This window comes from Anabrus simplex, chromosome 3 (genome assembly GCF_040414725.1).
Source record: "Anabrus simplex isolate iqAnaSimp1 chromosome 3, ASM4041472v1, whole genome shotgun sequence".
NCBI lineage: Eukaryota > Metazoa > Arthropoda > Insecta > Orthoptera > Tettigoniidae > Anabrus > Anabrus simplex.
The window spans coordinates 67765713-67784619 of NC_090267.1; the positions used below are offsets into that span (position 1 = coordinate 67765713).

An 18907-nucleotide genomic window follows, 5' to 3' on the forward strand; every position below is an offset into this window, starting at 1 on the left:
TTAATTAAATAAATACAAGACACAGGTGATTGGTGGAAAAATACATATACAAAATTTCCTATTGGCCCACATCTTACATTGGCGGGAAGAGCTAGAAGTGTTGTAAACTTTAACATACCAAAAAACAAATAATAATCGACTCAGTTTAAGAAACCTAGGAAAACAAAATTACTTAACAATTTTAATAGTCCATCTTCTCACCAGACGGCATAACATAGTTTGTAGTAGAGAGATCTGTTGACAAAAGTTCAAACTTCTTGTGCTAGCTGTTGTGAGTTTTCGATTTATGATGGCATTTTCCAAGGCGTTGCATTCAAATGAACGGGGCGGGTGTAACCACTAATCTCCGACATTTGATCAATTAAACCAAATAAAAATAATAAGTGAGTTATTCCAGCTTTTCAATACAAATTAAATAGTGTTTATTAAATACACATTTAATGGGACTAGTTTAAACCTATTTAAAGGTCATCTTTAGCCATATCGCATGTAGAACAAAGTATTTGAAACACAGTTGTTTTAAAGATGGTCTTAAAATATAGAGGTTTGACACTATGAAAAATTGTTTATAGAATTTCCTGAAAACACATTTGTTATAAGAAATTAGTTCATTTAGCTGTAGGAATATATGAGAAGAAGAAGTCTTATAATATTCTTCGTAGTATTCAAGAACGTCGATATAATTCAAAATTCACAGTCTTGATGAGATGTAGAAATGGGCATATATGCATAGTGTTGTTGTGCTAGAGGAGAAGTCTTATGACATTCTTCTTATCACTGCGAAGCGTAGATTCACTTTCAAATCATTCATAATCTTGATGAGATGTAGAACTGATCATATATGCAAAGTATTGCCTTAGTAAAATGTGAGTTGAACAAATATGTTATTGCATTGCAATAACATCGAAAAGTAATGGAGGAATGAATACTTTTTTAAGGGGTGAATGTTTTGAAATATTTATTAACATCTAGGATATAGAAGACAATCCTTCAGTTAAAAAAGTCATGTTCGTGCCTGAAACGGTTTTGGAGGAATGAAGACTGTGTTATCGAGAGTCAACTACCATCTAAACCCCTTAGGGGAGAAATATTTGAAGTATACGGTATTTTACACCTGTATGGGACACCTGTAAAATTAGAACCTTGTATGCCGAACGGTTTTGGAGGGATGAATAATTTATTTTATGGAGCTAAACTCATTTAACTCTTTAGCGGTGGAACATTTAAAAAATTCTCCTATTCCACACCTAGGATTTAAAATATATACCGCTATTTGGAAATTTTTCTTCGTACGTTGAACCATTTCGGAGGAAGGAATGAATGTACTCATTTTTGGATCTTAACTCCCATTTAACTCTCTGAGGGGTTAAATTTGTTTCAAACCTTCTCTCATTTAACACCTAGTATTATAACTTTGTAATTCAAACGGTTTCATATAAACGTACATTTTTGTCATCATTCCTCATCCCCCAGTCAAAATCCATTGCGGGTGTATTGTTTTATGTCCACTTCTTATTTGTACCTTTTAAAAAATTCAACTCCTTTTACACTCACCCACCCCTTAAGTTGATTCCCTCTCCCCCCCCCCCCAACAAAAAATGCGTGTTTATTTTTAAAGAAGATTCCAAATTACAAATTTTCACGTCCGTAACATCCTTCGTTTTTGACATATAAGTATCCTCATACAAAGAATTCAAATCATTTTTCAATTCATTTACCCACCCTTAATTGGATTTGACGAAAACAAAGGAATACGTGTTTCTTTATTTTTAAAGAAGATTCCAAATACAAATTTTCATGTCTGTAACATCTCCAGTTTTTGAGATATAAGTATCCTCATAAAAAGAATTCAACCCTTTTCCAGTCCTCTTTACACCCCACTTAAGTGGATTCTACGGATACAAAAAAATATGTTGAACCGTTCTGTTCATGGGCTGATGGAGGTAATATTTAATGCAATGAGAATAATCATATATGAGACCACAAAGAAAGGGCGCAATATGCTGCAAGAGCACGCTTTTTTGGGAGCATCACCGCGTCAGTTCATGTGTGGCTCACTGTATGACAAGGGTAGAGACAGGGAACACCAACCACTTGATGCTAGGGGATTTTCTGATGCCAATCTGCTAACAAGAAATGCAGGAGACTCCAGGCTGACAAGAAATAAACTTGAGACGTATCTCCGCTTACAGATGGAATCTGGAGAAGATAAAATAATAGAAATATCAGGAATAATTTTCTGAGTGATTTGATATGCATGACTATGCTAATTATCATCTCCTGTAATTAACTGATGTTCATCTCAAGTACCTTGAGAAGCACGCCAGCTCCACACAAAGAAGTCAAGTGGATGTGAAGTATCCCAAATGGGGAAAAACTTAGCGTTGCTTGGGTTATCAGTCTAATAATTACTGAGCTGAAGTGGCCATGACCCCACTCTACACTCAACTCCGATTGTGAATGTACATGACGTGTGTCGATCACGCTAAAGCATAACTTGGTGTAACATTTTTTTATTTTTTTTTGCTAGGGGCTTTACGTCGCACCGACACAGAAAGGTCTTATGGCGACGATGGGATAAGAAAGGCCTAGGAGTTGGAAGGAAGCGGCCGTGGCCTTAATTAAGGTACAGCCCCAGCATTTGCCTGGTGTGAAAATGGGAAACCACGGAAAACCATCTTCAGGGCTGCCGATAGTGGGATTCGAACCTACTATCTCCCGGATGCAAGCTCACAGCCGCGCGCCTCTACGCGCACGGCCAACTCGCCCGGTACTTGGTGTAACAAAGCGTCTTAGAACTGTGTTAGAGATTTGGTCAACTTTTCTTTATCTGCATGGTTAAATTACCAGTCAAATACTTTTAAACTGTATTATAAAATCGAGCAGCAATCAGCTAGTTATGATGCGGATTATAAGCATTTTTATTTTGTTAGAATTGTTCGCTGTGTAGGCATAATTCTAGTGAAGTCTGGATGCTAACTTGCTCTGAGATTTGTGTGAGCTCAGGCTAAACTGTGTAGATTAGCAGTCTTGTAATGGAACTTTTCATGTGGACAGAATTTAATCTGCTGATATACAGTGTGCTAACATAGAAGCAGCTAGGTAAATAGCACAAACAGTAGTAAGCTTAGCTACGAAGGAAGGATGAACTAGCCTAGAACTTTGCTGTAGTGCTGGCTACTGAATGCATGATTCGAAGCAGTGTATCGATTCATTCAAGTGTCCGAGTGAATCAATTCACAGGAACGGCGAGTTCACGGCACACGATTCAGCTTACTCCCAGTGGACAGTGCTGAGTGGCGCACTCACTGGACGTTGACGGGGAGCCGAGCTTCCGCTGCAGCGAGACAGTGAATCATGGCACATCGAAAGAATCGTGAATGAGCACGACTCAGTGAGACACAAGATACACACGGCTCCTTATCAGCTCACTCGACACGCGGAGAGCCAAGCTTCCGCTGCAGCGAGACATACAGCGAGCCGTGGCACACCGAAAGAATCGTGAACGAGCACGGCTCAGTGAGACACAAGATACACAGCTCCTTATCGGCACTCTGGACAGTTGGACACTGGCGGAGAGCCAAGCTTCCGCTGCAGCGAGACATACAGTGAGCCATGGTACAGTACACTGAAAGAATCGTATGCTATAACGGATTCTCGAGCTCAGCTCATTTGAAAATAATACCCATTTGCATTCACTGTCCTCTTCTTACAGGGTGGTTTAAATAATAGATGGTTTTATTTGCAGTGTTAAAAGGGTAGTCAAAACATAATTCTGAAGTAGCTAGTAAGTAGGTAGGCTATTAGGTTATACTATTTATTAGTATAATGAATCTTAGTATTATAACTTAGTTGACATTTGACAATTAAACTCTACTCTACCCTGCCCTATGACTATGAGTCATGCTCATGACCACTCAAAAGTACCTGTTTTATATTGGGAAAAACGGCTCAGTATTCTCTCAGTTCATATGTCACATTGGTGCACAAGACTTCAATCATATGTGGACAGACACAATAAATTAACCAACAGTATGTTGAATCAGAAAACCAGCGGGCTACTGTACATCTCGGGTAGCCTATACAAAATATGACGATTTAAAAAATCCTCAGCTGATAGAAAAATACCTATTTTCAAAAATGACTGAGCGAGTTGTCGTGCGGTTAGTATCGCGTAGCTATGCGCTTGCATTCGGGGGATGGTGGATTTGAATCCCACCGTCGGACTAGACATTTCCTCTGAATTACTGATTGCCTTAGGAGAAACCAGCATGGCAAGGTTATTCCATTTAGTGTGTAAGATGTACAAGACAGGAGAAGTTCTATCCAATTTCTGGCAGAATGTTGTTATACCTATTCCCAAGAAAGCCAGTGCTGACAGGTGTGAAAACTACCGCACCATTAGTTTATTATCTCATGCCTGCAAAATTTTAATACGTATTATTTACAAAAGAATGGTAAAACAAGTTGAAGCTGAGTTGGGAGAAGATCAATTTGGCTTCAGAAGAAATGTAGGAACATGTGAAGCAATCCTGACTTTACGTCTGATCTTAGAGGATCGAATCAAGAAGGACAAACCCACATACATGGCATTCGTAGATCTAGAAAAGAGCTATTTAAGATTCTGAAGGTGATTGGGATCAGATACCGAGAATGAAGAATTATCTACAATCTGTATAAAAATCAGTCTGCAGTGATAAGAATTGAGGGCTTTGAAAAAGAAGCAGCAATCCAGAATGGAGTGCAGCAAGGCTGCAGTTTATCCCTCCTCCTTTTCAATGTTTACATAGAACAGGCAGTAAAAGAAATCAAAGAGGAATTTGGAAAGGGAATCACAATCCAAGGGGAGGAAATCAAAACCTTGAGATTTGCCGATGATAGTGTCATTTTATCTGAGACTGCAGAAGATCTCGAGAAGCTGCTGAATGGTATAGACGAAGTCTTGGGTAAGGAGTACAAGATGAAAATAAATAAGTCCAAAACAAAAGTAATGGAGTGCAGTAGATCGAAGGCAGATGATGCAGGAAATATTAGATTAGGAAATGGAGTCTTAAAGGAAGTAGATGAATATTGTTAGTTGGGTAGTAAAATAACTAACAATGGCAGAAGTAAGGAGGACATAAAATGCAGACAGCACAGGCCAGGAAGTGTTTTCTTAAGAAAAGAAATCTGCTCACTTCAAACTTTGGTATAGGAATTAGAAAGATGTTTTTGAAGACTTTCATGTGGAGTGAGGCATTGTGTGGAAGTGAAACATGGATGATAACTAGCTCAGAAAGAAAGAGAATAGAAGCTTTTGAAATGTGGTGTTACAGAAGAATGCTGAAGGTGAGATGAGATCGATTTGGCTAAATTTGACGAGAAGAAGAGATAGAATGATAGAATGATGCAGATTGGTATTTCAGATCAAGAAATTCATGACAGGAGCACATTCAGAAGATTGGTGAACAACTATCAAGGTTTCCAAATGGCATCAACTTCCAGAAGACGGAAAGGACCTTTGTCTGATGAGCATAAACAGGCACTCGTCGCTGGGCTCAGAAGATACTGGCAGGAAGTCAAAGCCGGAACAAGAACAAGACCTAGACACTGAAATGAAGTTGGTTGTTACCACGCAGTCCATAGAGGCTCAACTCGATGTATTAAAAAAAAAAAAAAAAAAATGATAGGACACATTTTAAGACACCAAGGACTTGTTCATTTGGTTTTTGAAGGAAGTGTAGTGGGTAAGAACGGTAGGGACTGACCAAGATATGGATATGACAAGCAGATTAGAACAGATGTAGGATGCAATAGTTACGTAGAAATGAAAAGGTTAGCACAGGATAGGGTGGCATGGAGGTCTGCATCAAACCAGTCTACGCACTGATGACTCAAAAAACAACAACAGATATGTCGTGTAAACACTGGAAACCGGTTACAATCATCATTGTCGTCGTCACCATCATCGTTATCGTTGACCATCTCCAGTTGCCTGGGTATGGTGTACAAGCCCCCTCCATCTTTGTCTGCCCATGAGCCAACTGTTCTCTTGTAATCTTCTCCCAATATTGTCCTCTCTCCTCGACATCTTTCTTCACCAGATCGGACCATTTTCCTCTGAGTCTGCCCATTGATCTTTTTCCTTTTACATCTCTTCTTGCAGTCATGCTTGCACTCATCCTTCCTACATGGCCAAACCAATTCAGTTTTGCTTTCTGGATCCTATGTAGCAGGGAGTCTCCTATTTCCACCTCCTCTCAGACACTTGTCTTCCTGGTCTTCTGTATCATGAAGTGTAGGAACTTCATTTCTGCAGCTTAGAGTTTTGAGTTGTTTTGTCTCGTTAACATGGTAGTTTCCAAGCTATACGTGAGAATAGGTTTATAACACAGTTCATATAATGTCATCTTAGCTTTCAATGGTACTTGTTTATCCCAAAGCAGTTGTCTTACTTGGTGGTAAAATTGAGTTGCCTTGCTAATTCGAATGTCCATCTCATATTTTGCAAAGTTGTCTTTTGCTACTATACTACCCAAGTACTTGAATGTTGAAACACTGTCCAGTTTGGTGTCATTTATTCTGATTTGTGGTTTGTCATCTCCCCTCTGTAACTTCATCACCACTGCCTTAGCATTGTTGGTATTTAAATAATACCAGTATCTCTTAAACTCTTGACTCCATTTCTGCAGCTTTTCTTCCACATCATTTTCAGTTTCACCACACATCACCACGTCGCCTGCAAAGATGAAAGCTTGCAAGTCCTGCTGCTCCTTACCTTTTTAGTTTTTATTATGGCATCCATCACAGTGATAAATAGGAAGGCTCGCTGACAAAGAACTGCCTTATTTGTATTTGGCTGCCCCTACTAACCTGGAAAACATATGCCTTTGGTAGCCGCCCCCCAACCTGAGGTAGAGATGCTGCCCGAGATGATGATATTATTATTATTATTATTATTATTATTACTATTATTATTATTATTATTATTATTACAGTAAAACCTCCCTATAACGGACACCTTCGGGACCGAAAAAAATGTCCGTTATGAAGGGGTGTCCGCCCGTGAGAGGTTATGAAACCGGTACCATTAAACATAAGTTGGAACACAATAACCCATGTATAGTATGTGTTAACAATTCTCGCAAATGTACCTTTAATTGTATACTGTATACAGTATTGTACAATATACTGCACTGTACTCACATGAGAAAGTTGTAGATGGGCTGCTGCAGCTGCGATGCACTGTATTAAAGAGACAAAAACACTTCTATGGAAACCTCTATTGAGCACACTGTACACTATTACCGTTCACATTTTAAAATTAAAAAGAACGTATGAGTTTTTGAAACGTCAAATCAGTATGTAGATGTAGCAATATCTAGCACAGTACAATAAAACATTAGCACCTGAAAAAATCCTTAATGTTCGTTTGTTTTGTCCATTTCGGTTTAGCAATGATGTTTTCACTATGTGCAATTAAATCCTGGGTCAAATTTACACCTTTTTCATCGTTTTGTTTACAATAAAATTCTTTCAGTCGCTTAACAATGCCGAGAGCCTCACTGTACGAGGCTATTGGCAGCACATTCATTTCCGTATTTTCTTCAAAGTCGTCATTAGCATCATCTTCACTCCCGCTTTCGTCAGAATCTTCATTTTTGTCCCTCTTCCCTTGGATTGACTGAAGAATCGTTTTCGTGTCTCCACTCTCACACTCTGTTGGAATATCTGAATCAATTTCGATATAGGTGTTCACTTGTACACTGTAACCTGCTGCATTAATCAACTCTTGTGTTGTTGCCATGCTGTCAGGAAGGGTATCTGATTCTATTTCGGGATGTCCACCACTAACGGGAAACCCAGCTTTCAGAAAGCAGTTACGAATTGTTGAGGCCGTGACGTTTTTCCATGCACTGGTTATCCATGAAATTGCTTGGAGAACATTCAGCCCCATTGTCAGTGTTTGAAGGGTTACTTCATTCCCGTGCTTCATCACTAACTGTCTGTACATAACCTTGAAGTTCTGGATCACTCCTTGGTCAAGTGACTGAGAAACTGATGTTACATTTGGTGGGAGAAAGACGATCTTCACATTTTGCAACTTAATTGTATCCGGATGCAATGCTGCATTATCGAGGAATAATAACACTTTTCGCCCCTGGCGTATCATTTTTCTGTCCAATTGTCCTAGCCACTCTGTCATTATTTCTCTGGTCATCCATGCTTTCCTATTCGCTTTCCATTCAATGCCAAACTTCGTAATGTCCATATTTTTAAAACACCTTGGTTTTGCAGCTTTTCCTATCACAAGGGGCTCCTCCCGTTCTCCACTCACACTTGCACATAAAAAGACAGTAAGACGTTCTTTCGCAACTTTTCCACCAGTACAACGATTTCCTTTGAAACACAAAGTTTTGTCGGGTAAAGCACGGAAAAATAATCCAGTTTCATCGGCATTCAAAATATTTTCCGGAGCATACCCGTCTATGATTGAAGGTATTTTTTCTTGCCAGTTGTCAACAATCTCCATATTAACACTGGATGATTCTCCGCAAATCACTCTGAAGTTGATACCATGTCGCTTTGTGAATCTTTCTAGCCAGCCATTCGAGGCTTTTAAATCTCCAATACCTAATTCTGTCACGAATTCTAACGCTTTTGCTTGTATCATTGGTCCTGACACAGGGACATTCTGACTTCTTACTTTAGCGAACCACTCTAGCGTTGCCTTGTCAATGAGAGCTCCACTACCACTTTGAAACAGTTTAATGCGCTGTTCGTTGCCATTTAAATGCCATTCTTTCACTAGTTCCTCTTGCTTTTTCACAATTTCAGCTGCCTGTGTCTTTCCAATCTTAAACACTTCTGACAGTTTACGCACACCACACTTCTCACGTTTATGATAGTCTATTATGCCTACCTTTTCTTTTAAAGTTAATAACTTTCCTCGGGGCCATGTTTACACACACTTACTAACGTAAAATTGAACACATCAAAAGTCCACGAGTCAATGAAAAGCAACCTGACAGTGAAGGTACGAATTCCAGGGCTGTCGAGCATGTCAGATCACACAACTTCCGGAAGTGATAGCGTAGCATAGTGTTGCCTTCCAAGAATGTGTACAGCCAGGATCAAAAGTTACGGTGTCTGTGATTCTTGGAAGTACCGGCTGTGCAAAAAGTAAGCGAATACATACTGTACAGGACACAAATACAGAATTTTTTTGAAAAAGAAAGTGTCCGTTAGGAGAGGTTTAATTGGAGTTTCTCGTGGCTATGGTGTGTCCGTGTCCGTAATAAAGGGTGTCCGTATAAGACGGGTAAATTACTCATACACAACATGGTTTTTAATTACGGACCTAGAAAATTGTCCGCCAATGAGGGGTGTCCGCCGATGAGAGGTGTCCGTTAAGACAGGTTTTACTGTATTATAATTAATTATTATAATCACAAAGGCAATTAGAGATTCCTACTCACTAAAACCCACACTCCCTTTTCCCACGACGTATATCTCAGCCCCGGAACTGCTCTCACATTACTTCAGGGCGGTGTCGTGCTGATTTCTCAGATTTCTTCTTTCTTTACTCCTTTACTGGCATTCATGAGCATTCAAATCCCTCTTTTCTGATGCAGGATGTCTTCTACATATACTGCTACCTGATCCCAAGATTCTTGGTTTCGTAGCCTCACCTGCACAATAGTTTCTGGCATCAATTTTCCTTGCTCAGCTTCTAAACGTCTTCTCTATGTTGACCAATGATAACATACAAAAAATTTGTGAAGTACATTGTCAATATCATTACAATAAATACACGCCAAATCACTCGCTCTACCTACTCTGTGTAGAAATTTCCTTAAGTATCTGTGTCCCGTCAGAGCTGCGTAAGATAAAAGTTAACCTCACCATCAGCTTGTGCAACCCAATCAGCTAAACATGGTATCAGCCACTTAGTCCATTTTCCTCGAGGATCTTCCTCCCATCTTTGCTGCCATCATTCCATTCGTTGGCTATAAGCTAGCTCTTTAACGCGCTTCTTTCCGAGCTCCCCTTGAGTTTGCCAGACTTCCTGTCTCTCTAAGGCAAGTAAATGAATCGATGCTACTGCTGCTACCATAAGAATCGCAGGTTTGGATACTGTGCGATATGCGCTTGTAATACACAAAGCTGATCTCCGCTGTACTGCAGCTATCCTTCGCCAGTATTTTTCAAACTTCAGAAATTCAGCCCACACTTTAGCACCATACAAAAGTGTCGAGTGAACTATCGACATCAGAAGTCATTGTTTGCTAGACTTTGGACCTTTGACGTTGCTCATTAATCTACTCAGCGCAATAGTTGTTTTCACCGCCATATACGTCACCCGTTTGATATGATCCCAAAATGTAAGTTTGGTATAAAGTGTCACACCGAGGTACTTTAAACTTCTAGATGTTTCGATTACTGTTTGTCCAATATACATTGGAATAACGGTCGCGATCCTTTTTCTTGTCAAGAGAACTTATCTCTGTTTTATGATCTGCCAATGATAATCTGTGATTCGCCATTAGATCTTTCACCCGTCACATCACTTGATTTAGCTTAAACTGAGCAAGCTCCAAATTTTGAGCTACTATCAAAACAGCAATATCATCAGCATAGCCCACTAGCGTCGTGTCTTCCGACATCTCTAACCTCAACAACCCATCATACCCATGTTCCACAGATTTGGGCCAAGGATGGACTCTTGTGCTGTACCAGCTGTGAACCTTTTCACTCTCTGCCCATCTTCTGTGTGATATACTAAGAGTACAATCTTTCAAATAATTTCTCATTATGCGCATGAGATACTCTGGTAGTCTGAAAGTTTCTTGAAGCGCTTCCAACATGTCATTCCACCTTACGGAGTTGAAAGCGTTCTCGACATCCAGAGTCACAAGAACGATAATTACCCATTTGTGCACTTTTGGCTGTATTCAACACTTCCAACACTGCATCAATTGTCGAATGTCCTCATCAATAACCATATGTTGACGATCAAAGAGGTCCCTAGCTAGTTGAACTGCTGAAAGTATTCTTGGCTGCAGAAGTTTCTCTAATCCTTTCCCAGCAGTATCCAGCATACATAAAGGTCTATAGCACCCAGATTTCCCTATGCTTATTAAAACCAGTTGAGCTGTTTTCCAGCGAACACTAAACACCCCCGATAGCGGGCAGCTATTGTACATTTTCAGCAGCAGATATGGGCAAAAACCTGTTATCAGCTTTAGTATCTCTACTGGAATACCATCTGGTCCCGAGCCTTTTTATTTCTCAAGGAGTTAATCGCTTTCGTCAATTCTTCTGATGTAAAAATTTGTATGTCATCTATGAGATCATCATCATCATCATCATCAGACCTCACAGGATGATCTAGGAATAATGTACCTACAATATCCTTCACTGCGTTTGAGTCCATGATCGAATTTGAGAAACTTCCAAGTTTCTTCATAACTATCTTGTCTTCTAAACCCCATGGATCATCACCATAAGACCTATCTGTGTCGGTGCGATGTAAAGCAAAATAGCAATTTGCAACAAAAACAAAAAACCATGGGTCATCATCCACTTCCTTAGCCATTTTCAACCATTTGTCAACTTTACTCATTTTAATAACCACTGCGTTGAATCAACATCTTCTGATGGCCAGGCAGGCATCAATTTTTGAAAATGAGACCAAAGTCTCTCATAATTCATTGTCACTGCCGGTGGCTCCATTTAGCGTATGCAGTGACGTCTACGGTATGCACTAGCTATGTGTCTTGGTAGGTGTGCTATTTACAAACTGATGAGCCCCACTTAGCACACTGGGGCGAAACGCTGGCAACCAGGAATGAGTTAGCTGGAAAATTTAAAATGTCCAATGACCAACTATATTGGTATTATAAATTTACTCACTCAGAACAAGTATTTCAGGTTCCATATGGGAATCAACATCTTTATCATCTGATGGCAGGCAGGCATCAATTTTTGAAAATGAGACCAAAGTCTCTCATAATGCATTGTCACTGCCGGTGGCTCCAAGTAGCCTACGCAGTGGCCTCCATGGTATGCACTAGTCATGCGTCTTGATAGGTGAGCTACTTACCAACTGATGAGCCCAACTTAGCACACTCGGACGAAACACTGGCAACCAGGAATGAGTTAGCTGGAAAATTTATAATGTCCAATAAGGGACCAACTATATTGGTATTATAAATTTACTCATTCAGAACAACTATTTCAGGTTCCCTACGGGAATCAATATCTTTATCATGTCACTAATAGTGTCGAAGGCAATTCGCTCACCTCTACCGTTGTTTGTTCCTGTTTTAGATTTTCCCTAGCTCTCTTCCAGGATGTCCTGCATGCCGCTCCAGCATCGAGAGCTTCCTCCAATTTCCGTAAGCCATTCTGTATTTCCATCTTAAGTTCTTAAGCGGAATAGCCGAATGCTTTTCACCAATGCCCTAGCGATCTCAAGATGTTCCTCCTCCTTACACTGTAGGTCCATTATCATTTCCTGTGTTCCAAAGTTGGCGCATTCAACTACGTTTCCACTGCTATTCTGACAGAGAGAGAGAACTCTACTGGGTCTCTCTGAACTTCTGCCTCCATCATGCAAGAATGGAATCTAACTGGCCGTTATTGAACCGCCGTGGCGAGAGATCCTGTCTTTGATGTTGTATATTCTTTGAAAGCAACTTTTAACCTATAATCCTGACTGATCAAACACTTATTTACAATAAATTTGTCTACAAGCCAATGAAATGATTTGATAAAGCTGTAAATTAATACTACGGGTACTAGAAGAATATTCTAGCTCAGATTCTAGTGTCACATATCATTAATTACATACAAATACATCATAAGAAGCACACATATTCATCCATCTTTCTATCATGCAACAACAACAACAACAATAATAATAATAATAATAATAATAATAATAATAATAATAATAATAATAATAATAATAATAATAATAATAATAGTTGTAGATTCCACATAGTGCTGCGAGAACTGAAGAAGATGGGCTAACTGAACTTTGCTAAAGGAATAAGCTTAATAGAGGAAACTCCTGATTCTTGTTCTGATCACTTTCCGTTCCAGCACTACTCTTGAGGTTCTGTTGACATAGCCACACCACTTTATGGAGTCTGGCTCCATGGCTAAATGGTTAGCGTGCCGGCCTTTGGTCACAGGGGTCCCGGGTTCGATTCCCAAAAGGGGCGGAAATTATAACCATCATTGGTTATTTCGCTGGCACCGGGGCTGGGTGTATGTGTTGTCTTCACCATCATTTCATCCTCATCGCAACACACAGGTCGCCTACAGGAGTCGAATCAAAAGACCTGCACCTGGCGAGCCGAACATTTCCTCGGACACTCCCGGCACTAAAAGCCATACTCCTTTTTTTTTTTTTTTTTTTTACCACTTTATGGTCAAGGTAGGGTAGGTAGGGAATAACTTACCAAGAGAGATGTTCAATAAATTTCCAATGTCATTGAAATCATTTAAGAAAAGGGTAGGAAAACAACAGATAGGGAATCTGCCATCTGGGCGACTGCCCCAAACGCGGATCAGTATTGATTGATTAAATAGATGAACTGATAAATGAGCAATAAAATGAGCTGATAATGTAGTATTTAATAGGCCCTTAAAGAAAGCTGTGATTCACAACCCAAAAATTGGTTTGGAAAGGACATTCAGCCGACTATAGAGGTTGATGATGAGGAGCGGGCATCTCCCACAGATTCCTCACTTAAGAGAGAGATAAAATGCAACTGATTAAACATGGGGGTAGTGGATCTCCTCTTTGGTGTTTGTGGGACATTCTTTCTGTGGACTAGGAAGCATCTACATTAACTTGAAAGATTCTGTTCATATGTTGAACAATAATTTGTATAATAACATGTAAGTTTTTATATATGTCATATACTCAGATAGAAATTGTCTCATAAATGGGTTCTTATATTTTTCTTTCATCATCCTGGACCTCCATGGTCACCTTATATGTAACACAGACATTGTTTGTTTTTGAATAAAGAAATAAAAATTAGTTGTTATTATTTCCATCATTATCTGTGTTTATTTAACTGCACCATTAGGCAATTCTTCCAATGTTTCCAGAAAATGCATACAATTTTATTCTTGACAAAATTATATTTGAATTCAAGGGAATAGTAATGTGTGATCTCAGAAGAGGCCTGGTGCAGGTCTTTCCAGTTGATGCCCATGAGTGACGTGCGCATCTATGAAGATGGGGCCCTACATAGGACGAAATCTAATGCTGAAGATGACACAAACACCCAGCTCCAGAGCCAGAGGAAATAACCAATGAAGGTTAAAGTTCCCAAGCTGGCTGGGAATCAAACCCAGGACCCTTTGGACCAAAGGCTAGTATGCTAACCAAATAGCCACTGAGCCAGGCATGATATTTTTAAATCTATGGTATTTCAGATGAACTGAGCTAGAGAGTGATCTAAGTTCCCATCCAGTCTTTATGTATAATGGGACATTCTACCAGATTTATAACCAACAGACTCACCTGGTAAAACATTTCTTAGCTCCATCATCTTCCACAACTTGACTCCATTTGTTTGGTGATGCCGTCCTTTGGTGGTTATGTACTCAAGCAGTTTCTTATCATCTTCGACGGTATAATAACGGCCATTCCTACAAAAAGAAGAAAATATATGAGTGAGGAATGAGTCCTGTCCACTTAGTTCAAATGAAGGTCAAGTTATCCACAACCTCCTGAGTACTGCTGACTTTAGACACTCCTCACTTCAACATTATCATCACCACACTTGACAGAATAATGGGCCATAATTAACCAACATGAGGTGAAGTAAGCTGCTGGGCTGAGAAGCTCAGACAGAAGAGTGCTGGCCTTCTGAGCCTAAGTTGGCAGATTTGATCCTGGCTCAGTCTGGTGGTATCAGAAAGTGGTCAGAAATGCAAATCTCATCTTGATAGATTTATCAACCATAAAAGAACACATGAATAACAAGAAATTCATGAATAGAGGAGAATGGAAGAGCCTTATTAACAGTACTGGTATCCTGAAAACTGCAACTGTCAACCAATGATATTGAATAGGAGCCTTAAGTTGAACGAACACTCTTATACTTCACCTGGTCCACAAGCAACAGAACTGTTTCACATTCATTAAAACGAAGTGCCTACAATATGTAACCAAGAATCGAATCGTGAATTGCCAGAAGAGCGTAAATCCAAATTTTGGCAGTTTTCACTTATATGAGTCTGTTCCGTGGGTTATACACAACCTTTAGCGTTAAAGGCATTAAATCCAGGACAATCTCAAACTTATTTGGGGTAGTCAGTTCTTTCATGGAGTGCTAAAACTTCTGGACTAGTAACTGGTGTTTTCTAGAACTTGTCATTTGCCATAGCACACTTTTCTATTCAAGTTAAGTCTTATGTTATGCCTGGACTTAGTAATTTAAAATGTTGTTCTTTGGTCCTGGATGTGTTGTTGTTTCTCCCTATATTGAGAGTTTTGTGAAACACACATTTAAGCTAATTCAGCCAGGTGTAGGAGACATTACGCTTCCACATAACTTGGCCTACCCTGAGTGTTCTTTTTTCATCCACACTAAAAAGTTGAAAGATATTGAGCAGCTCCTACCATACATTCTGCAGGATAAGGAGGAAGACGATTTTTATATATTCTAAAATGTAACAATGTGGATGGTTTGAAGGATGAGGATGATGAGGATTGATTATGCTATTGTAACACTGTCAAATCATCTCCGCCACATTCGTCATTTTCTGATGTTTGACATCTACACACTGCCACAGCTATGGGACTATTGTCAGTCGATTACCTGTGTCAAAAGCTGGATGACATCACTGACTATACACTCTTCATGGCTGTTCTCTGCGTTTCTCGTGCCGCGTGTCATGATTTCCCTCATACCTCCCTTCTCCAGCTGGCCTATATAAGAAGCACTCTTTGCTTACTACTTTGAGGCGCTCATCAGCTGTTGGAGAGAGGGGGAAACATCTTTTGTTATGCTGCTGTAAACCTCAATATGGGACTTTATTATTTGACCATGAGGTATTGTAAAACTTCTCATTTGAAAACTTCACATCACTATGTTTTCATGTAGTGGCACTCGGTCATTATCTATAAGAGAGAAGTGTATCTCTAATTCCTATACGCCGTTGGAATTTATGTGAAGACGAACATTAGTTTGTCAATACACTTGGAAAATGTTCTTACTTCTGTGCTTTAAATATTTTTCTACTTTGAAGATCTTTTATATTCAACTTCTGGACTGGTAACTGGTGTTTTCTAGAACTTGTCATTTGCCATAGCACACTTTTCTATTCAGGTTATGTCTTATGTTATGCCTGGACTTCGTTATTTAAAATGTTGTCCTTTGGTTCACTCTCCTATTCAATTGTTTTCCTATTTCCCTAATATTTCTTTACTCGTTGTACAGTTGGTTGGGAAACACCTCTGTTATTTCATGTACCTTTGTTTATTCTATTTGGATAAAATCCAAGTCATATTTATGTAACTGATATCTGTAAAATCTATTGTGAAATGTGTACTGATCTTCCAATATTTTCTTGCTGTACCATTCCTAACTACTTGTAGCTTGTGTTTGAATACATCTGTTTTGTTCATCCGAAGTTGGCAATTCCTCTTCATCCCCTAGTGCCCTGGTATTTTCATAACAATAATAATAATAATAATAATAATAATAATAATAATAATAATAATAATAATAATAATAATAATAATAATAATAATAATAATAATAATAATAATAATAACAATAATAATAATAATAATAATAACAACAACAACAACAATAAGAAGAAGAAGTTTCTCTAAGAAACTGCACTGTTACAACAAGACCCATACCAATACGACGAGGGATCTTCCAAGGGGACTCACTGAGTCCATTATGGTTCTGCATGGCATTAAATCCACTATCCTACCTACTGAACACAAGTGGGTATGGATTTAGCATTAAGGATAAGCGAGAAGAGCTATTCAAAATCAGCCACCTACTCTATATGGATGACATTAAGCTGTATGCCTCTACCAAACCCCATCTCCAACATCTCTTCTCAATTACAAAGACGTTTTCTTCAGATATAGGCATGTGGTTTGGATTGAACAAATGCAGAACCCAAACTGTCATCAGAGGATCCTACTCAGCACAAGGGACACCTTTGAGTTTAAGCGACGAATCCATACAACAGCTAGAGGAAGAAGAAATGTACAAATACCTCGGTTTTCAACAGAGCACTCGTATGAAACATGCCGACATCAAGAGAAATGTCACGCAGCAATATATAACACGTCTCAACAAGGTACTATCATCAAAACTGACAGCTAAACATCTTACCAAAGTAGTCAATACGTACGCCGTACCACTGCTCACATACACCTTTGGTATCATAAAATGGACCCAAACAGAACTTCAGCAGTTACAAACGAAAACAGCAGTTTCATTCACCCAGTACCATATGCACCATCCTAAATCTAAGAGACTATTTCCACTCAAGAGCTGATATATCGTGTCTTCATCATGCTGTTTGCAGAGCTGATATAAACTATACACCTCTCAATCTGTCAGCCAGAAATGCCTGTTTCTACCCCACCTACAAAAGAGATGAATATGGCCATGTGGAAGCAAAAACCTCTTCACGGTAAATACCCCCATGAACTGGATCAGCCTCATATCGACAAACCTGCGTCGCACGCTTGGCTGACCTACTCCGGTCTTTTCCCAGAAACAGAAGGATTTGTTCTGGCCATCCAAGATCAAGTAATTGCTACACGGAACTACCGTAGATTTATCATGAAGGATCCAACAGTTGTCTCAGACAACTGCCGCCGCTGTTCCAGAACTACAGAGAGCATACAGCACGTCATCTCTGGTTGCCCACACTTGGCCAACACCGATTATAAGCACCGACATGATCAGGTAGCAAAAATCATTCACCTGAAACTTTCTGTAAAATGTGGATTTCTTCAGTCATCAACTGCATATTGGAAATATACACCTCCACCCATTCTCGAAACTCTTCATATAAACTACTATGGGACCGAGAAGTCATAACCGATGTCACGCTCAGCAACAATAGGCCAGATATTATTCTGATCGATAAATCAAAAAGATCCGCATCCCTTATAGAAATTGCTTGTCCAAATACCTCCAATCTGCAAACAACAATAGCCACAAAGATATCAAAATACACAGAACTGGCAATTGAAATACAACGCCTGTGGAAACTAGAGTCAGTCACCACAGTTCCAATAGTAATATCATGTACCGGTGTTATTCCAAAATGCTTGCACAGCTCTCTGGCCGCATTAAACCTGCATCATCAAACATACGTAGAATTACAGAAAGCCACCCTCCTGAGCACTTGCCACATTGTGAGAAAGTTCCTAGGAACGACTTTTCCTCTGACTCACGCCAAACAGCATGAAGTTCTAAGCCGCAGTTCCAGTAATACTGAAGAACAGATTCCCAAAACGGGGACATAAGAAGTCTGAAGTTGTTTGTATTTATTGTATAAATGTATATGTTGTAATTATTTCTGTTGTAAATATTTGTACATATATGTACCTGTAGTTTCATAATCAAGAGGGTGACTCCTTGCTTAGGCCGAGTCAGCCCATTATGTTACCAGCACAAGCCGAGCCTTCCTAAATTGATACAAATAATAATAATAATAATAATAATAATAATAATAATAATAATAATAATAATAATAATAATAATAATAATAATAATAATAATAATAATGTTGTTGTTGTTTTATGTCCCACTAACTACTCTTTTACGGTTTTCGGAGACGCCGAGGTGCCGGAATTTAGTCCCGCAGAAGTTCTTTTACGTGCCAGTAAATCTACAGACACGAGGCTGACGTATTT

The 18907-nt window shown here is 39.3% G+C and overlaps 1 protein-coding gene across 1 annotated transcript in view; it reads right to left on the reverse strand.

Moving 5' to 3' along the window:
- Positions 1–18907, reverse strand: part of LOC136865972 (serine-rich adhesin for platelets) — a 211432-nt gene that overhangs the window by 73485 nt on the left and 119040 nt on the right. The window contains exon 7 of the mRNA XM_067142550.2: positions 14528–14655. Within this exon, the coding sequence (XP_066998651.2) occupies positions 14528–14655 (128 nt within the window). The remainder of the gene's footprint in view (positions 1–14527; positions 14656–18907) is intronic.